Here is a 19,476-nt window from a genome sequence, read left to right on the forward strand (position 1 = left end):
GACAAAACAGGACCAGCCTTGCGTGCCGACACAGTTCTTCCTCTCTCATTTGCGGTACATCCATCCATCCATCTTAGGTATTTATCAAGTCCGCTGTGCTTCGTAGGTTATGCATGTTGTGTGCATCCATCCTTCCGGCGAGAAACCGATTTCGGTGTTTGCGCGATGATCGTTGTGGGGCGAAGGAGGAGATGGATACACATGGGATAGAACATGGCACCGGATGGGGGGGAATTGGACAATAATGTCGGGAGATAAGAATTGGGGAAGCACAAGCTTAGAAGCAAGCCTGCTGCCTGTGTAGTGTGGGGAAGGGGGAGACAGCTGGGCAGATGATTCCGCGAGTTCACGGGGTTGTGAATTGATTGCTTTCAGTTCACTCACCCCGATATCGTTTCCGTTACCTTGTTCTCTAGACAATCAAGATGTTGATTCCGAAGAACAACCGCAAGAAGGTACTTGCTTCTATTTTGCTGATACTTGAGTTGTGTCTGATTTTGTCCAATTATCGCGGTTAGATCTACCAGTACCTCTTCCAGGAGGGAGTTATGGTGGCGAAGAAGGACTTCAACGCTCCTAAGCACCAGGACGTCGATGTCCCGAACCTTCAGGTCATCAAGGCCCTACAAAGCATGGCCTCCCGTGGTTATGTAGCCACCCGGTTCTCGTGGCAGTACTACTACTACTACTTGACCAACGAAGGTATTGAGTACCTCCGTGAGTACTTGCACCTTCCCCCTGAGATCGTGCCCCGTACCTTCATCAAGACCACCAAGAGCGGTCCCCGCCCCGGTCGTCCTGGTATGTCGTCCTCCATTTGATCATTTTGAATATCTTCTCTAAACACCTAACCGATCCCGCAGAGGGTGACCGTCCTCCTCGCGGAGATGGTGAGCGCTTCAGGCCCCGTGGTGACGGTGAACGCGAATACCGTCGCCGCGACGACCGTCCTGGTGAAAAGAAGGAAGGAGCTGCTGGTGATTGGAGGCCGGAATTCGTAAGTGCTGGCAAAGATGCCTCTGATCAATGTCTTTTTTAAAACATGCTCATCGCGTTGTCATGTGTAGCGTGGTGGTGTTGGTCGTGGCGGCCCCCGTCCCGCTCAGTAAGCCGCCCAAGCCTTGCAAGGAGAGGGCACTGTAGATATGGAGCCAACTTGTTTGGGAACCATTTACCTGTATCAATATAGATGCACCGCATCCTCACTTTATGCTTTGATGACTTGAAATGTGCGACCCAACGCTTTAAGTCTAATGCAAATCCTGCCATTGATTTGCTGATGTGCACAGAATTGGTCCCACGATTTCCAAAGTTTCTCTCCCGGAAAACATTCAGCAGATGATGTGTGCATAGTTTGCCTAATGGAAACAGCCCAGACCCCCTTCCGGGACCATATTCAATCACACTAATCACGCTTTCAGGCTGCACCCGTGTTGACCGCCTCCAAAGCACCTGCCCTAAGGAGTGTATCGGTACAACTCACATCAATGTCTGCATTGGACAAATGGATATGAGTGTAAATAGGTGGCATGTGAAGTACAGTACCAAGCAAAATGATATAATTCACATCAAACTACTGTGCTTGTCCGGTGCATACATCGATACGACTTGCGTATACAAAAGCTACTGGAAACGTTCGACGGCTGGAACGTATCCTAACAGTATGTATAACAACTTCATAAACAACTCTAGTCACAAACAAGAATGTACGGATGTAGGCGAAATCTTATTATTATTGATGACGCTGTAATATACACCGCCATAACAATGATCTTAACGGTAGCGACGGAGAGACAAAGTGTTGCGACGGAGCCAGCTGGCGTAGCGACCACCACCCCTGACTTTGTTGTGCAAGTGGCCCTTGCCAATGCCACGATTCTTCTTGCCAATAGCAGTGAGACCGCGAGACTCACGGTGCTTGTGCACGGGCTTCACGATCCAGTTGATGCGGGGATCGCGACGGATGGCCTTGTGCTGGGGGTCCACCAGGATAACCTCGAAGAACTTGTAGGTAGCGTCCTGCACAACACATGTTAAATACAATCAAGTACAGAAACTCACCCGCCAATTACCTGGTTCACCCAGTACGAGTTCAAAACGCGCAAGTTAGGGCACTTGCGACCGACGCGTTCTTCCGCCGTAGCACGAGCTGCTCGCTGGTACTTGAGCTCACTGATACCCTGGCTAGCGGGCTTACCATAAACCTGGCCCTTAGGTGCAAGCCTCTTACGGTTACCGCGGCGAACTCGGATGCGGTAGATGACATAGCCCTGCTTGGCCTTGTATCCCAAGCGACGAGCCTTGTCCGGGCGGGAGGGACGGGATGCCCGGTGGATGACATTCAATTGCCGGTATTCCCAACAGCGGACGCGGAGAAGGAACCGGAGAACATCCGATTGCTTCTTCTTGTACAGCTCTTCGAGATACTGTAAAATGACTATGTCAGAAGGAAGATGTCGACAATATTGCATGCATTATTAGATTACCTTGTAAGCTATGGTGAAGGATCAAAGTTGCAAAGGATATTTCATATAGGAACGAGCAGGGAAGAGAACAGCATTAATGGTCAGGGCCCCAAAAAGGTCATCAATCTGGCCACATTAACACCCTCTATGTGGTGCACTCATTCCCAGTAATACAGGGAACGGGCGTGTGGCCGATCTATAAAAGGAGCACAGGACATGCCAACTACTAACCACCCATTTCGAATTATCTACTGGAAAAAGTTAAAAAAGGGGAAATATTGGGTTAGTGACTGCCAGCTCAAAAACACACTGAAGGCACCAGGGTAGACACTGGAGAACAATTCTTTCCGTCCATCTCTTCCTCCGCCCATTGAAGTCAACCTCGTGCGATCCTTGTAATGTCTTTCGGAAAAGACCCATTTCTTGCGCTGACACATGCGCACCCACATTCTTCCCCATGACACCAACCCTCTGTCCTGTCACCAGCCCTACCGAGTCCAACCCGATCACGCACAAATGCCAACAGATGGATGGATGGATGGATGAATGAACCTTGCAATACTCACCTCCAAGACGTCGGTGGAACGCTGACGACTATTTGGATCTGCTCTCGAGAAGGAAGGAAGACGGGTCTCACCAAAGCTGAATTTCAGTTGGCACGGTTATGTCACGTGTAACTATATCACGTGCCATAGTCCAAAGGCGCGAGAGCGCTTCGGCCGGGAGCACCACACGTTCAACCGTGCTCATGCAGCAGAGCAGTGAACGTTAAGGGAGCCGACTCGGGAGAACATAGTTGAAATACTTCTTGAAGCTCGCGTGCAATGTGGCGACTCTGATTATTTCATAGATATTGAGCCCGGCGTCATATCCTATGGTGGTCCTTCTGACGGTTAACTTGGGCGACCCCACGAACGCCCGAGGGAGTGACGGCATCTTCTTCTCAGGAGAAAGATTCACATGTAGCTTGACGTTCTCAAACGTAGTATCCTCACCAACATCGCGTTACGGTTCTGAAAGTACCGACCCGAAGCGGAATGAATCTGATGGGGAGCACAGTCAGACTCTGACTGCGTACAGCCCAACCACAAGAAGTCCCAACTCGTCCTTATCGGAAACGGGGTCCGACGGCGTTCACGCATTCTCAGAAGTACCCCAGTCACATTCTGACACAGTGAGCAGCGGTTTGGAGGCTGTCAAAGAAGAAGGAGATGGCGGTCGAGTGAACGCTCCAAGGCCGGATACAGGTTCCAGGCCACCACCGAGGGGCGCTGGCTCAGGCCTTCGACTATCTCGACCAAAGCACGTAGTCTCTCGTGGACCGCTAAGCGCTGGAGGTAATGGCACTCGGAATGCGTCTCTTGAAAGCATGACTTTCAGTCAACTGCTTCGGAAGTCTATTTCTTTGTCATCCTTGCGATCTGCGGTCGGCTCTACGCTGGGTCTTCTTGGATCTAGTGCTGAACATGACCTATCTCAATATCCACAAAGGCGAGGGCACATGCAAGTCATTCGACAATTGCAGCCGGCCGAACCTCCGCGTGCCCTACGGACTACCGGAGCTCCCCGTGCCCCTCTACCCTCGAGTTTACATGCATCACCCCCGTCTTCACCAGCACCTCTCTCCCCTGTAACCATACCACCGCAAATTGAAGTACGCGGTGCGAATAGGATATCCCTGCATACTGTTTCCATGCACAGTCCGAGTAGTCCAGGCTCCTCCACGTCGGACTTGCATTCGGCTCCCGGTACCGCGCATGTACAGCAGCGTTTCAGCAGCAGTTACGGCGATCTCACTAAACAATATCCTCCTCTTCCTCGGAATTCCTTCGACACATGGCATTCAACCAGAGGCTCTGCTCCATCCCCAATGGGGTCCAAACCGGAGTCTATTACCTGGGCTTATGTGCAGATGACTGGACATTTTTCTGTGGACCCAGCATTCATAAAAGCCAGCGCATTCGAAGCTCTCAAGTCGAAAGTCATGTACCGCTCTGCCGCAGTTACTGGAGGGGGCGTAGGGGGTGGCGGAACATTGGGTATCAGCTCCACTACAAGCTCGCCGAATGATCGGTCTGCAGGTATACTTATAGACGCTGACCAGCGGAACTCCCTGACATCCCAATTTAATCACGTATACACTTGGCAGAGACCAAAAACCTACCCTTGTACAGCACGCCACCGTCTATTCTCTTTACAGACTTGTCTCTGGCACCAGGCGAAAGTAAAACATGTGCGCAGTGGATGTGAGCCAAGATGCTCTTTGCGGCGTTCGCCGGTTTCGAACGCGGTCAATACTTACTGACTCGCGAATTTTTGTATTCATAGATAAGTACGAAATTCTGCTGCCCGCGAATTTGCCACCATCTCATAGAGGCAAAGCGATCCGTTTCTCCTATAAACTCATTGTTGGAATTCAACGAGGCGGTATTGCGCACAGATCCCAGGTTATCCAATTGCCGTTCCGAGTTTTCAGTCAAGTTCATGGTGAGTGTGCTTTGTGATTCAGCTTGTGTGGAGTTCGAGAGTGGAAACTAAAATCCGGCGCTCGGATGACAATATAGATGATGGCTCTCGGCCGATATACGAAATAGCAAACCCAGTCGTTATAAATAAAGATGAGGCGGTTGTTTCTACCGAGACGGTGCATCATGCTCTGCCCCCGACGTTGTTGACCCTGGACCGAATAGGTCCGTTGTCCTTTGATTGCATCTGGTGAAAGTGTACCGGTACTGGTGGTATTTACCAAACTCATAGATAACCGCAGGGCGACAGTCCGACCCCGCTCAAAGACGAAGTCGCTTCTGGAGAAGGACGACATTGTAGATTGCATGGCGCGAACCATAAACCTCTGCCAGCATACTAAGAAAGGTGTAGCTTGAACGTGCGAATTTGAATCTTGAAATGGACAATTGGAAGTACTAAATATTACGCCAGTATCATATGACATATGCAAGAATAACGAACATGTCGCACAACTAATCCTCCCTCGGAATGTTTATCGTTTGGGAGAAACCGTGATGGGGATGCTGGACTTTAGCAATAGCTCAATACCATGTTACCAGGTGGGTTCGGTTAATTTGCTCGGTTTTCCACTAACACATTAACCCAATTGTTCCTGTAGCTGTCTGCCTTCCTGGAGAACAATGAGCATATTGAAGAACCCTTTGCAGTACGATCAAATGAGCAGTCCTCGCGGCTCACACGACGTGTGTACGCCGAGCATCACAGATATTCTCTCAACACCCAGCGCGCACACATCGAACTCTTCCTGCCCGTAAGCTGCAGTCCTGAATTCCAAACATCAGCAGGTAAACTTTGTAGCCTGTCATGATAGTGTTGAAGTTGTATTACTGTGATTTTGTAACGTTATTTCGCTTGTTTAGTGTCGGTCCAGTGGTGCTTACGATTGGAATTCATCACTGGTTCAAATACTCGCCTTCATCTGCGTGCTTCGAACGATGTCCACTTCGCGCACATGCATGCCAATCCCACTGCAGCCGTAGAAGCGTTCGACTGTGTGATTCCCTTACGAGTTTACGGTGCAAAGACCGCACGGACTACCCAGAGTATGCAGCTTTTTGAAATACCATGATTTAAATGGAATAAATTATACCAATATCCGCGCATGTGCACCTCACATGGCATTTTCGTTTGCAACGCCTATAGACTTATTCACCCTTCAAGCATAGCAGGAACAATGCAGCCCGGGTTTTGATGGCATGGCCTACAGTCTTTGTTGCAACCACAATAGACCAGTTCAAACCGCCGGTAGCTAGTCTACTACGAGTTGTATTATGTAAGCATGCGTCACGTGCAGTAATTGAAATGAAGAGCACAGCCACCATATCTAAGTTCTTGGGAGGGTCGTGGGAAAGTTGCCTGCCGGGACATGCCAGAACTACACCCGCTTCACCACTATCGTATATATCGAGTTGTGGAGCTCTTACATGGGAATAGGGATGGTGCGTTTCTCTCCAGTGGTTATGATGGTAGCTGCGCAGAGAGTGCATGGCCGCTGTTGGTTGGGCAATTCGTCACAAAGCGGGTTGCCGAGGCGACATATCCTCAAAACGGACTATCTCAGTCTCCGGCAGCTATTTGCTTCTGTGACAGTACTGGTGCGGTCCCCTGCGAACTGGTGTCCTTTGATATGTCCTGGCTCGGACGTGATTGTTGTTTAAAAGGCTGGAACGTCGTTCCGATATTTTCAGCGCCCAAAACGGTGAATGAACGTCCAGACAGGGATGAGCTAGTTCCTCTCAGTAATGCAGTGGATTGCACATACTCGTCTTCTTATTTGGAGGTTACGACAAAGCCGTACTTGCTTCCTGCGAATCACTTTTTGACAACGTGCTGGTCATATTCATTTACAAGCATCGAATGTGATATTTTAGCCGAAGCTTCAAATGCAGAAGGGATTTTCGTCAGTGAAAATCCATCAAGGTCGGTCGATGAGAATGGAGGAAGAGAGAAGACTGGTCACAAGCCAGATGTTCAGGACGCTGCGGAGCCAGATTACAATCGAACTAAATCCAACATCGTGTCTGTCGAGGGGGTGGTTCGCGCTCGCAGCGTATTGAATATTGGAGATCGTCAAACATCCTTTTTTGTGGAACTGACCTGTGATAGACTACTGAATGCTATGGGAAAACAGCTGACACTATTGGAGACTGGAGAGGAAACACAAATCCCAGCTGATCTGCAAGCGATCGTTACTGTTTTCGTACTTTACAGAGAGCCCAAGGAATCTTTGAAGGACATATTACCCTATTACGAGAGCACTCGGATTGGCTGTCGGTATCTGCTGGTCGGATTACAAGCGGCGGCCGTCAAGTTCGATCAGGCAAACGGAACATCTCGGAAAAAGAAGATCCTTTTGTTTTCGTTATCCAGCTCGAAGATGATATTTCTGGACTCATTTACCTCTTCTCGACCCACATCCCCGCAAAAGTACCCATTTCGTCCCTTCCCTCTATCTCCATCTTCAGTTCCACGTGCCAGCGTGCAACCAGCCTGTTCAGAGTTTTCTCCCAGCATATGTCAGACATACCTTCTCTCGTACGTGGGCCACATCGCAAGGATTCTTGATGTAGGTGCCGGGATATATGAGCTCGACGGGAAGAATCTGCTCTACACTACCTTCTACTATCTACCTGGTTCGGGAAGAGGTTTTCGGGTCGGAGCGCAGATTGAACTTCACAACGTACACATGGTTGTCGGTAATGTCCATCTGCCGCGCTTGCCGTACGACTCAGATACGGGTCAACCAAAGCAAGCGATCTTTCTTGCCTGTCCGTGCTCGACGCTGACCATCCGTGCTTTCTCTACGAGCAATATCCCATGCTTCGTGTGTCCCATTAAACAGCGTACAGATATTTTGGAGAAATTGCGAGGCTTCAATGTCCCTGACATGCTTCTTTTTAAGAAATTACAGAAGCACTTGCGGAGTTTAACTTTCGCGGGAGCTATAGACAGTCTCGAGGGGATAGTAGGTGACTTGCAGTGGAGCAGGGCCCAAGTGATCAATCTGCTGATGCAATTCGGATATACCCCATTTGAACCCAGTCTTCAAAATATTCTGCTGAATCATGGCGACAACTGTAGGCTGGCGAACTGGCGATATCCGATTCCGGACGTCGTATCCATTGCGCATCTCCGCGAGGCTCCAGAGGTGGTAGAATTTGTTGCGAAGACATCTTATCAAAGAACTATGGGATGGGGCTATAGACGATTTGATCAAGTTGAGCTGAAGATGGAACGTTCTTGGCTGATTGGTTGGTTAGTCGGAGATGACACCGGGAACCTTCAGCTTCGCGATCGGTCCGGGAAGATACTAGTGGTGGTGGACTCGGGTAACCGTATCATCGATGTGGACGATCTGGGACAACTTTGGGCCATCAAAAACTTCCATCTAGTCGTGGAAACCTTCGGCCCTTCCACGCCAGTCAAGGTCTACTTGAACATTTGTCTCTCCACCGCTCACTGTATTGGACAGCCAAGTTCTCATGGTGCGACTTCACCCCGTGAAACGTTCGCGCCGACGGATATGCTCTTTGTCTGGCATCATTCTCCCCTGCCCACAGCTCACATAAGTACTGACGGAGGCGTGGTACCTACGGTGGTAATCCAGGGAGCTTCGTTTCAGGTGGCCATGGATCGACTGAAATGCTGCCGCACAACCTATGTCGAATTTTCTAATTGTGGGTCAGTGATTACCAAGGCACTCAGCCCCGATCAAGTGTATCTCATTCGTGACGCTGAAAATGTTGATCAGGACCAAGAAAATGTGGGCGCCACTTTCAATACTCCGCTATACCTTCGATTTGCGAAAGGAACACGTCTAAAGAAGGCAGTTGTAGGAAACGCAACCACCTGTCATGCAGACACAGCTAGTGATGGTGTTCATCCGTCATTTTCGCTCCCTGATAGTGATATCGAGCAACTAAACAGGGCACGATACAGTGAGACATATAGAAGCGTGGGTGCGTTAGTGAGCCGTCACCTAGATATGCACGGCGATCCAGATGACCTTTGTGACTATTTGGTCTGCATGGAAGGCATCATTCAGCTGAAAGAGCTTCGGGAAGCTGCTCCAGATGAGGTCATAAATTTGCGGCTCGCACTGGAACTTTTTGAGAAACACACGATCGGGACAGCAAGGCATGACCGGATCCTTTTTCTTCGTGTACAGGATCCCGAGACATTTGACACCATTGATGTGTATCTGGATCTTCGCCGACACACCTTCCCACTCGGTCTGCTCCCAGGTAGTTTCGTGCGATTTCGAAAACTAGCGATCCGGCTATCCAACAATGGATCAATATATGGCCAATCTATTGCCGAAACATCCATTTCAATCTCGAACCAATCTAAAGTTGCTCACGCCCTGCCGGAATCCTCCCACCCGAAAGTCTTGTTCAAGCTGGCTGCATTTTGGGGTGGGGTCACTGCACATCGCGCATATATGCACGTGAAATGCACGATAACTTGTATTTTGGAAGTATCTCTTTGGTATGCATGCCTTTTATGCCGATCAAAGATTGTCAGCCAATCCTGTCCTAATGAGTGTGCGCAAATGCATCATTCTCTACATGGGAAAGCACGTATTTTTGTTGAGGATGGAACGAGTGAAGCGTTGTTGTTGGTTGACGATGTTGATACGGTGCTTGCGCTCTTGCAAGCCAAGTCAGGTAAATTGCGAGGGCAACTGGAGACTGTGATACGCCGAACTGGTGAAGAGACATTTGTTGCGAACCCTCCATGGCTGGCCGAGGCGGGGGCTGAAGAGCCGAATCATGTCATGAAGGATAGGACGAATGGCATCCAATCCCACCAGGGATCTTTGGGTCCGTCAGATGATTCTGTCGACGACCTTTTTAGGTCATGTTGCAAACGCCCGGAACTGCTCCGTGCAGTCATATTGCGCTGCAAGCGTGTATCGAAGCGGGGGGGTGCAACAAAATCTTTCAATGAGCAGAACGATTTGAGACGGAGGACGTTCAAAAGCAGCGACGGTGTACATTTACCGACAGTTGCACAAGCTCGACTGATCATCCAGGCTACAGATTTAGAAGAGGTGGATGCGAAAGCAGAGGCGGCACGGCTGCTGGCATTGTTGACTTGTGGATAGCACGACAGTGCAGGCGGCGCTAGAATTCGGTTTCTAAGATTGCAGAGAATGCTGGATTGGACCTTTGTATATAATAATAATGATAATAGAACCATAATGATTATTTTTTGTTCATAACAATTAATACAGGGCAGTTGTATTCACACTAGCCAAATAATGTAAAAGGCATTTCACGTAATATGAAATAGAGACAAAACTCAACATGACATTTACGCTGGAAACTGAAACTATCCATCGTTAATCGGAGGCAAGAAAATCTGAATAGCTTTCACGCATCTTGTATGGCAAGGAAAGAAAAGGGTTTAATAGCCTAAAACCGTCAAAAGAAATGGAATCAAGACTCTTACCTCTTTGGTTAGTGGAGACGTCTCGACGTAGTCCGCCAAAGTCATGGCCATTTCACACCATTTTTTTGCATTAGCTTGTTCGTTCAAGCTACACCGGAAGCACGGAAATTAGATTTACCAGAAGAATCAGCTGGTTGGAGCAGCTTCCTCACCTCCAGTGTTCGCAACCGATATTCCTGGATCAGAGCTCTAATTGAGCGCCCCCTGACAACACTTTGCGATGCAGACAGAACTTACCAAGCTGCAACCATCAACCACTCTACTTCTTCTTTAGGATATGGGTTTTCCTGGTGGAAGGGGTTAATCGTCTCCAGCAGGCATTCATACCTTATGTCGTCACGTACTTGTGAGCTTGACTTCAGAATTGCGAGAACTTGGTCGTACAGGCCCATGGCTGCGGTTTTATTCGATACCAACGATGTGCGAACGAGAACGCGAAACCTCAAATATCGTCAATTATATCTCGATACTCCAGGCAGGAACAGGCGCGATCGCTAACTTACCATTGGCTGAATCTCTTCACGTCAAATCCTGGATCATGCTTCAAAATTGCATTTAACGCAGCCTAATCGAGGAGTCTGAGCGCCTGCATAAAAATGCTTGCTGCACAAAAGCATACCTGGATTGTAAGAAATATAACTGTACGTAGTGATGAGATGCACGCCGATACCGCGGAACGACCGTACGGAACTCACCTGCGCTTGGACATTTCTGTCGAGTAACGATATCTATGTACAGTGTCACAGGCAGTCTCTCGCAGGAGGATAACGCGGGCACCAATTTGGGCTGCCTACCTGCCAACCGTTCGAAAATTTGAACGGGTGCTCCTACAGAATTCGCATACTTGAGGCGGGCAGTGTCAACTCAAGAGTTATCAGCTTTTTATCACACAACAGTCGAAACGACGACGCACTTCAAGTACAGGTTCAAGCTCCGACCATGCCTCCATTCTCACGTTAATCTCAAACTCGAGGTAGATACTTTGATGAAGGACGGGATCGTCCAGTTTAGGTACGGTGACTGCATTGCCCTGAATACGTTTGCAAATCTCTCTCATTGTCTTCAAGGCTGTCATGGCCTTCCTTAGATGTTCCACGCTCTGCACCGACGATTGCCGGGCAAGTGAGACGTTGCCAGCAGCGGTGGCAAAAAGGCTATTGCAACGATGAGCGCGGATACAGATTACTCGAAACTGCAAAACTTACTGACCAGATCTTGCGGCTCTGCAAAACTTGTACTGTTTCCTCCTCTGATAGGCTCAATATGTCCGCCGTCAGATGGTACAATTCACAAGCTAGCTCAATTTGGTTTGCCACTGCGCTGGAGAGAGCGCAATTCCAAGCGACACGGCATAGCCAGTCCACCTCTGCAGCGTATGCTTCCGCTGATAGTGAACTCGAGGCTTTCCAGCCTTCCAGCAGACAATAAGCTTGGGGACAACAATATTTAGAAGTGTAGACGGGGCGGCAGATGGCACTGATTTTTGGTTCCCAACCTTTCTTGATGAAAATTACCAGGTCAGCGAAGATTGCTGCCCTAGGCAACAACACAACAACAAGTTGATGAAACATCCATGAGGAATTGCACGCATGCCTTTTACATGAACGTACTCATCCCCTGAGCGGACTTGTGCCTTTGTCAACCGTATTAGGCACCTGTAATTCCGTGTTTGATGGTCAGATTTTGATACCAGTCGATGCGTATAGTTCATGCACTTGCCGTAAGACGGTCAGCAAATTTGCTCCGTTGTCATTGGCAGTCCAGTCCATTGGCGAGAGGACGATGTGCTTCAAGACTTCTTGAATAACTTGCTTGTTGCCTTTCTATCGCAGAGTGAGCGCGGCAAAGATTCTGATTGCGGGTCACCTGGAATATACTACCTTGAACGCCGCTTGTGCGGCACTGACAAAGTATTGAAATGTATCCTTCCCACAAGGTATGCTCTTAAGGTGATCTAGTGCTGAAACATATCATATCAGTGACAGACAATTCTTTGGGAATGGGGATAACGTGGCAACCTCGCTCTTGATTGGATTGCTCCAGCAATATGATGTAACTGAGAAAGTCGTTGGTGGGTGAATTCTCCTTAGCGGCGGCTTGTGAAATTAAGTTGAGTAACAGTTCGCCGACAAAGTTTGCGTACACTTGACACCTTGTAGACAGCAATCGTAAGCTTGACTGTGCTGTCCAAGCTCTAGGTAGCATATAGAAAGTTTTCGATGCACGAGAGCTACAGCAATTTCAGCGTAGGAAACGTCTGCACTACATATAGACCCGACCATACCAGTATTGCGTGAGTCCATTGGGTCATCAAGTAGAAGTCGGGTGCTGCATTTGAACCACTTAATGGCATCCGCCCAATGACCTTCCTATCGTTTCAAACGGTTATTAGACGTAAATCTTTTTGGTCGGCTGACGGTCTTACCTGAGCGGCCCTATCCGCCGCTTGCCATAAAATCAACTGCAGGTAGAGTTAAAACTGCAAATTCCGAACGGACAAACTACCCATCTTAGCATACTCGATAAGTTTTTGCTAATGGAACATTCGTGTCTGTATCCACAACTTTGTCTGCCGTAACAACTGTCAGGTTTCCGCAGAACCCGTTTTGAGATAAGAGACCGGCATTCTCGTACCTATCAGATTTTCTACTTGCGCGGTGACCTCATCGTCCACATTGGTTGCAGTCATTAACAGGTACATCTTAAGGATACGCAACCTCTCCACCTGACGGTCCTCCAACGAGACTGCTGATTCTTCAAGCCTGTGCAGGAGTACGTCAACAGCCGCCGCGGCCACAGTTGGGCTGTGCATGGAAGGGCCGTGAGTTTTCAGGGCGCATCTCATGCAGCCTTGAGTTGCAACCCTTACCTTGTGTGCCTTGCCATGATATGAAGCATTCCCAGAAACCTATCTCCAGAACATTTGATACCAGATAAACAGATACCATTCTACTAACATTCTTACAGTTTGAACTGCTCCGGGTCCTTTACGGTACTAGCACAGTGTTCGACTGCCAATTTGTATACTATAAACGCGGTCGGTGAATGACGTGAATTCATCACTATTCACACGTCATATAAAATACCTTTATCCATTGCAAGTTGCTGCGGAGGATTTTTCAGGGTAAGACATTTAATCTTCAGGTGATATCCAAGAAGCGTACTAGGGGATGCCTGTAACATTCATTCCACCAGTGTATAAATGTTTGAACGTGCTGCAAATAACATCATATTGAAGTATACTCACTTGTAGAATCAGATCGGCAGACTGTTCAGCCGCCTCTAATGCGTTCATGTCCATGTACGATGCAGCCAAAAAGAGGAGGATCTCTGTCTAATGGAAACAGTCAACGCATGAAGTAATATAAGTTCAAATACAAGCCTAGAACCTACCTTGAGCGCGCATCCATTTGCCGACGTTTGATTTTTAGATTCATCTAACAAGTCTATCCCAGTTCTGCACCATTGTACTGCATCAGCAGATTTTGTGGCCCTGCGTGCACAGTTCAGACAGATTTGCGCAACTTCTTCTAGCTGAAATTCAATAGCGTGAAGACAGTACTTGCATCCAGAAAATAGATGTGCGTCTACTGTGAGATACCTCCCCAGTACCAAGGTACGCCTTGGCTTCCGTATTCGTAACATTATGCATGAGCATGAATGCTACGGCAGACTCCGAGGCGACAAATTCCTGAAATTGTCCGGGCCATCAAAGAGCCAATCACGTCATTTGATCAGGGTACATACGCACAAGTTCTCCTTTATAAGCTGCAGTAAGGACTGCCAGCCTTTTTGCTTCTGCAACCTCAATAGCGCACTGTCCAGAATACTGCAAAACATTGGTTATTAAATGACACTTCCGAAACTCCGTGAAGTATTTGCGACGGCGTGTACCTTGCCACACTGTTCGTAGAGCTCCCTTGCTTTGTTATAATCGCCAGAATCTAGCATAAAGAATATATAGCAAGAACACGGGGAGGTATGACCACTGTCATTTTACCGAACCAACTTCGCCCAGCTTTTAGCGCAAGATTTGCCAGTTTTGTAAGGGCTATCACAAGTGTGAGAAGGAACAACTCCGCTATTATGCATTTAGACAATATTGAATGCACCTCTGCTGTTCATTTCATCTGGAGCCGCTAACGTTAAGAGGGCGAAGGCTGCCGATCGCACTTGACGAGAACATCAATGAAGGAGATTCGACCGGTGGACGTCATTGCACAAGGTACCATACTATGTGCAATTTGGGTAAGGATCTTTGCGCTCATCCTTTTTGCGGAGATCTTTATCTTAAGGGACTCGTTCCATATGCGTACACCTGGGTAGGTGTCCCGTTCGAAGTTCGCTCAGTTGCGCAGTGACCAGATTGCGCGAAAGTATTCACCGCACCAGTGTCATCAAGCCTGTCTAGTAGATCTACAAAGGTAGCATTCTGCTTATCCTTGGCACTTCTCATCTTTTCGACTATCTCCACGATCCTCTCACAATGACCGCATGTTTGACCACATTCACTATCCTTTGCGAATAGACTGCCAGAAAGCTCTATTTTCCCAAATTCTAGTGTCCGTTGAGTAGTTCACGGTTGCATGGCTTACCTTCTATCTCGCGAACCAGAATTTCATAACCCGATGTCGGCGTAGCGTCCCGCATCGCTCGAGGGTCAACGTGGGAAACTGTGGGCCACCAGGTTGATCGGGACTGCTTACAAGGACCACGTGGCGCTGCGTGGCGCAAAATGTATTACATAAGCACATACCATTTGCCCTCAGACTCTGTGAGTGCATTGGTCGGCTCTCGACCACCTAGCTCACGTTGCATCAAGTAAGAGTATAGGTAGTCTTTGTAAGGGGCAGTAAACATTGTACTGGGCGAATAACCGCTGATCGGATCATATCTGAAGAAATCACATCCGGTCCTCAACGCCTAGACCGAGCATATAATGATCGATGTCATCTGAGATGCAACTTTAAATCTGTAGATACAATTGGCATGGTCCCCTCTAGTTCTATTCTTGAAAAGCTATTGGAAGACGATCAAATCGTTAGTTCTGGTCGCCTCAACCCGTCGCCATATACGCGTCACGTGACCGTTAAATGGAGGTGTTTGATTGGCTGATGTTTTTTCACCATTTTTCGCCAACTTGGACATTGCGAGGGACCTTTCCTTTCTTCCTTCACCTACCCGAACATCACCCCACACGGACGCTTGATCTCCACGTCCCGGGCCACACAGGAACAGAACAGGCAGGATGAAGCACAACAACGTTTTACCCAATGCGCACTTCCGCAAGGACTGGTTAGCATCGATTTCACGGATTCCACCAATGTCGGGACATGGGTACAAGACATTGACGTGATTTTGGTTTTAGGCAACTCCACGTCCGCACGTGGTTCGACCAGCCCGGTAAGAAGAAGTCGAGGAGAGTCCACAGGATCAAGAAGGCTGCCCAGATTGCCCCTCGTCCCGTTGATGGTCTTCTTCGTCCTGCTGTCCGCGGTCAGACCGTCAAGTACAACATGAAGTTGAGGGCTGGTCGCGGTTTTACCTTGGAAGAGCTCAAGGTTAGCATCTTAGATTATTTGGGATCCAGGGCAATCAGGTGGATGGAGTTCGGAAGCGTGAGGACATGGTGGCGCGGAGCTGAGTGGTAGTGGACGGATGGGGTGTTGTACGATATGTGTTAACACATCTCGTCTCTTTTAATGTGTTTTCAGGCAGCTGGCATCCGTCGCAAGGAAGCCCGCACCATTGGTATCGCCGTAGACCACCGCCGGAAGAACCGATCTGTCGAAGGTCTTGAAGCGAACGTCCAGCGTTTGAAGGAGTACTCTGCACGACTCATCGTCTTCCCCAAGAAGGCGAACAAGCCCAAGAAGGGTGATGCTGATGTAAGACTATGCAGCTACCGGTGAGGTTCTACTCACCACAATTGCTGACCTAAACCTTGATAACTTGCAGGCCGCCACTGTTGCCGCTGCCACTCAATTGCGTGGTCCTGTGCTCCCTATTGTCCAACCTGAGAACACCGACATTGAGAGGCCCATCGGCGAGGCTCCCAAGGTCCAGGCATACGCTACCCTCCGCAAAGCTCGTTCTGACAAGCGCCTTAAGGGTGTCCGGGAGGCTCGTGCTAAGGCTGCGGCAGAGGAGGAGAAGGCCAAGAAATAGAATTAATAGCCTTTTCTTTGGTGCATATTGTGGTTCAATATTTGAGCATTTGAGGAACATTTGTTGTGAGGTATCTGTTTTATATGGCTTATCACATATCATGACGCTTCGTCGTCTGATGTGAATGATGACTGTGAATGTGCAAAAGGGATTCTGTAAATTGGCATACAAGTGAATCGCTCCAGGGCGCCAGTTTGATGGTAATGTCTGTCTGGCAGTAGCGACTTCGCAGGTCATTGCCAATGTTATTTGTAGTTTGGGTCTAAAGGCAAACGCTGACACAATGATGAGAGTGCCACGTGATCACTGAAACGGGAGTATAAAAGAGCAAACGCCTTGCACTCCTCCATCTTTGAAGCAAGCAATCATGGCACAATACGAGCTGTACCGGCGGTCGTCGCTTGGCATGGCTTTGACGGATACACTCGATGAATTAATTACAGAGTCGCATATTGATCCTCAGATTGCTATGAAGGTCCTTGCGCAGGTGCGAAAGAGAGTTGGGGGAACGGTTGGCTTGCAAATACAAGTGTCGCCTACGCTTGCACACTTTGTGAAATGTTGATTTTATGGGTGTTTTGTATGGCGTCCGTCACGCAACCTAACCCGACTCCAACCCTCCTTCCTCAGTTTGACTTGACAATAGCCGAGGCCCTTCACAACCGAGTGAAAGCCAAAGCTGCCATAAAGGTAACCCGCCATCTGATCCTATCAACCTAAATCAAGCACTTACCGAATGGAATTTAGGGTCACTTGCACGTCTACCGCTTTTGCGATGATGTATGGACATTTATCGTTGATCGACCTACATTCAAGCTGGAGGGAAGTGAAACCGTTCATGCGGATCGGATAAAAGTGGTGGCATGCACGGCGAGGGCTCCGCCAGGAGGAAAGCCAGAGTGAAGGATTGGCAACTTTTAGGTTGTGTTGAGCTTGGATCATTAATTTTCGGTAGTATGAGTTGCGGCTTTGGTCGCTCTTGATGTTTTGTTTGGTGTAAATTGATTTTCTCGTCTGTTCCTTTCAACAATGCCGACCCGCCATTTAATCTGGCACTGCGCCTTATTTGCCCCTAATACTTTTCAATATTTGATTTTGTACATACATTACATGGTGGTTACTTTCACCTAACTCGTATCAGAAAATAAACACTGAACCCACATCCACCACAGTCTAACTGGTAACAAAAAAAATGCATATAACAGTAACACTAACTAACTTCACAATGCCGCTGATGAAAATAACAAAGGTAGCAGACGTTTCCCATCGCGAGACCGATCTGGCTTACAGCTAGACCATCATGATCGCGGCGCACGGTATCAATCGCCGCCCAAATTCTTAAGAGCATTTCTCAACAATTCCACATCGAACCTATCTTCGTCCCCCTCCCATAATCGATCGTCTCCGGTCATATCTGGGAATCGCTCGCTGGGTGGGAGGATGTCTGTTTGTGGTATAGTGGGTGTTTGACTCATGATTGAAAAGCGACCAGCGCGTTGGGTTTGGTAATTATGGGGAAAGTCAGAGGAGTCGGAATACGCTCCCAGCTGTGGGTGGTTTAGAGCAGAGATAGAGTGAAGCGACATGCAAACAAGTTATACCTTTTTGAGGCCTTCGTATATTGTTTCGTAATTTTGCAGTTCGCCTCGCACACCGCTTGCACAATTTTCTAATATAAATTCCATATTGTGATGTGAAAGGGTATCATGCAGCGTTTGATTTTCTACTGTTAGTCGCTTAATCTCATCTGCTATGCTCATTCGAACATTTAGAGACTAATTGATGCACGAAATTGAATGATAAGTGCATTGCGATGGAAAAGTCAAAGTGCAGGTCCCTGAAACGTACGGATTGCAGGGCTTTAATATCCCTTTGCTTCTTCTTCCCCAGTTTATATGATTTATCCTCTTCCTGATGTAATCGCTCCACAAGTTTGTTTATTTGGTCTTTGTTTTCGTTTTGTCTCGAGGTTACTCTCGTCATAATATTTTGGATATTTTGGGTCAATGGTGCTTCAAACTCGCGCTCTAGGCTTTCGGCCTGCAAGACATGTACGATATCAGGTTGTGTCTAGTCCGCTTGTTTTTGAATTAATGCCTACCCAAATTTGATGAGCGTTTGCAATGAGATGTGTACTGTCAATTAAAAAATCCAGGTCGCCCACCACATGAGGTCGCCGTATGTGCGCTAACCAGCAAGATCAATTACGGTCAAGATTTGCACAGGGAACCACACATGCGCTCACCTGCTGGAACAAACTCGGCCAAATCCTCCAAAGCCCTCACAAAGGTTTCGCTAGCAGCAGCAAGAGCTTGGACCTGCCGTCTATACACCGCCAGCGCTTGGACAAAGGACTGATATTGCCGCATCGTCAGCCGCGGCGGAGGGAGCCTTGCTTTTATTACTCGCGGGTCGTTGGGTCCACCTAGGTGTAAACGCAATAAGTGACTTTCCAGTTGGTTGGGGAGTGACAAACACGCGACATACCAGCAACACTGGCGGACGAGTCAAACCTGCCCGCGGAGAAAGGTGCAATCGCGTGCTGACCCATATGAGCTCGTTTCTCATCCAAACTGATACCAGAGTCACCACCGTCTCTCCGCTGAAAGTGGTGCGTTGGGTGTTTGAGGACATCGCCCATAGCTGCTGCGGCTTGTGCTTGTTCAGCGGAGAGGAGGGGAGTAGGATTTGAGATATCCTGCTTGGATATTCTCAGAGGTTTTGGTGGCATAACGGCGAGTAGCTGCCTGCGTCCGTAACAAATCTAAAAACGTTGAAAAGATGTAGCAGTTGTTCAATGAGGAAGAAATGTTAAAATTGGGGGGATGAGGTCCAAATAGCTTTTCAAAACGAACGCGGGAGA

The 19,476-nt window shown here is 48.4% G+C and overlaps 9 protein-coding genes across 9 annotated transcripts; 5 read left to right on the forward strand and 4 right to left on the reverse strand.

Annotated features, from left to right (window-relative positions):
- The first annotated feature begins 26 nt into the window (after positions 1-26).
- On the forward strand, positions 27-1,373 carry SPPG_05906 (uncharacterized protein). Its single transcript, XM_016754114.1, has 5 exons — positions 27-77; positions 417-455; positions 519-801; positions 864-997; positions 1,068-1,373. Exons 2-5 carry the CDS (start codon positions 426-428, stop codon positions 1,107-1,109), a joined length of 489 nt encoding a protein of 162 aa, XP_016606986.1. The 5' UTR covers positions 27-77; positions 417-425; the 3' UTR covers positions 1,110-1,373.
- A 332-nt stretch (positions 1,374-1,705) lies between these two features.
- On the reverse strand, positions 1,706-3,095 carry SPPG_05907 (60S ribosomal protein L15-A). The gene is made up of 5 exons (XM_016754115.1): positions 3,032-3,095; positions 2,697-2,716; positions 2,487-2,494; positions 2,073-2,426; positions 1,706-2,019 (listed from the first exon to the last, which is right to left on the reverse strand). The coding sequence occupies exons 2-5, from the start codon at positions 2,701-2,703 to the stop codon at positions 1,774-1,776; spliced, it is 615 nt and encodes a 204-aa protein (XP_016606987.1). The 5' UTR covers positions 2,704-2,716; positions 3,032-3,095; the 3' UTR covers positions 1,706-1,773.
- Positions 3,096-3,133: 38 nt separating this feature from the next.
- On the forward strand, positions 3,134-6,118 carry SPPG_05908 (uncharacterized protein). The gene is made up of 8 exons (XM_016754116.1): positions 3,134-4,546; positions 4,615-4,698; positions 4,794-4,952; positions 5,030-5,155; positions 5,223-5,336; positions 5,403-5,530; positions 5,590-5,776; positions 5,852-6,118. Exons 1-8 carry the CDS (start codon positions 3,340-3,342, stop codon positions 6,058-6,060), a joined length of 2,214 nt encoding a protein of 737 aa, XP_016606988.1. The 5' UTR covers positions 3,134-3,339; the 3' UTR covers positions 6,061-6,118.
- Positions 6,119-6,337: 219 nt separating this feature from the next.
- Positions 6,338-10,229, forward strand: SPPG_05909 (uncharacterized protein). Its single transcript, XM_016754117.1, has one exon. It carries the CDS (start codon positions 6,358-6,360, stop codon positions 10,096-10,098), a length of 3,741 nt encoding a protein of 1,246 aa, XP_016606989.1. The 5' UTR covers positions 6,338-6,357; the 3' UTR covers positions 10,099-10,229.
- A 106-nt stretch (positions 10,230-10,335) lies between these two features.
- On the reverse strand, positions 10,336-14,534 carry SPPG_09326 (uncharacterized protein; the record flags this gene model as incomplete). The annotated part of the gene is made up of 26 exons (XM_016757485.1): positions 14,340-14,534; positions 14,047-14,274; positions 13,839-13,979; positions 13,693-13,779; positions 13,532-13,619; positions 13,411-13,471; positions 13,315-13,353; positions 13,080-13,249; positions 12,965-13,014; positions 12,871-12,906; positions 12,730-12,814; positions 12,598-12,675; positions 12,464-12,541; positions 12,326-12,405; positions 12,165-12,268; positions 12,056-12,100; positions 11,655-11,981; positions 11,359-11,599; positions 11,141-11,288; positions 11,065-11,084; positions 10,949-11,010; positions 10,790-10,886; positions 10,683-10,732; positions 10,598-10,621; positions 10,446-10,533; positions 10,336-10,374 (listed from the first exon to the last, which is right to left on the reverse strand). The coding sequence occupies exons 2-26, from the start codon at positions 14,101-14,103 to the stop codon at positions 10,336-10,338; spliced, it is 2,295 nt and encodes a 764-aa protein (XP_016606990.1). The 5' UTR covers positions 14,104-14,274; positions 14,340-14,534.
- SPPG_09327 (uncharacterized protein) lies at positions 14,475-15,253 on the reverse strand. Its single transcript, XM_016757486.1, has 5 exons — positions 15,202-15,253; positions 15,041-15,118; positions 14,835-14,987; positions 14,558-14,763; positions 14,475-14,496 (listed from the first exon to the last, which is right to left on the reverse strand). The coding sequence occupies exons 1-4, from the start codon at positions 15,227-15,229 to the stop codon at positions 14,591-14,593; spliced, it is 432 nt and encodes a 143-aa protein (XP_016606991.1). The 5' UTR covers positions 15,230-15,253; the 3' UTR covers positions 14,475-14,496; positions 14,558-14,590.
- Positions 15,254-15,585: 332 nt separating this feature from the next.
- SPPG_05911 (uncharacterized protein) lies at positions 15,586-16,930 on the forward strand. The gene is made up of 4 exons (XM_016754118.1): positions 15,586-15,740; positions 15,814-16,006; positions 16,160-16,333; positions 16,404-16,930. Exons 1-4 carry the CDS (start codon positions 15,694-15,696, stop codon positions 16,611-16,613), a joined length of 624 nt encoding a protein of 207 aa, XP_016606992.1. The 5' UTR covers positions 15,586-15,693; the 3' UTR covers positions 16,614-16,930.
- A 39-nt stretch (positions 16,931-16,969) lies between these two features.
- On the forward strand, positions 16,970-17,686 carry SPPG_05912 (transcription initiation factor IIA subunit gamma). Its single transcript, XM_016754119.1, has 3 exons — positions 16,970-17,100; positions 17,244-17,303; positions 17,361-17,686. The coding sequence occupies exons 1-3, from the start codon at positions 16,981-16,983 to the stop codon at positions 17,514-17,516; spliced, it is 336 nt and encodes a 111-aa protein (XP_016606993.1). The 5' UTR covers positions 16,970-16,980; the 3' UTR covers positions 17,517-17,686.
- On the reverse strand, positions 17,679-19,465 carry SPPG_05913 (uncharacterized protein). Its single transcript, XM_016754120.1, has 6 exons — positions 19,101-19,465; positions 18,859-19,038; positions 18,715-18,800; positions 18,462-18,653; positions 18,215-18,388; positions 17,679-18,160 (listed from the first exon to the last, which is right to left on the reverse strand). The coding sequence occupies exons 1-6, from the start codon at positions 19,342-19,344 to the stop codon at positions 17,933-17,935; spliced, it is 1,104 nt and encodes a 367-aa protein (XP_016606994.1). The 5' UTR covers positions 19,345-19,465; the 3' UTR covers positions 17,679-17,932.
- Between the last annotated feature and the right edge of the window lie 11 nt (positions 19,466-19,476).

Source organism: Spizellomyces punctatus (genome assembly GCF_000182565.1).
Source record: "Spizellomyces punctatus DAOM BR117 chromosome Unknown supercont1.10, whole genome shotgun sequence".
NCBI lineage: Eukaryota > Fungi > Chytridiomycota > Chytridiomycetes > Spizellomycetales > Spizellomycetaceae > Spizellomyces > Spizellomyces punctatus.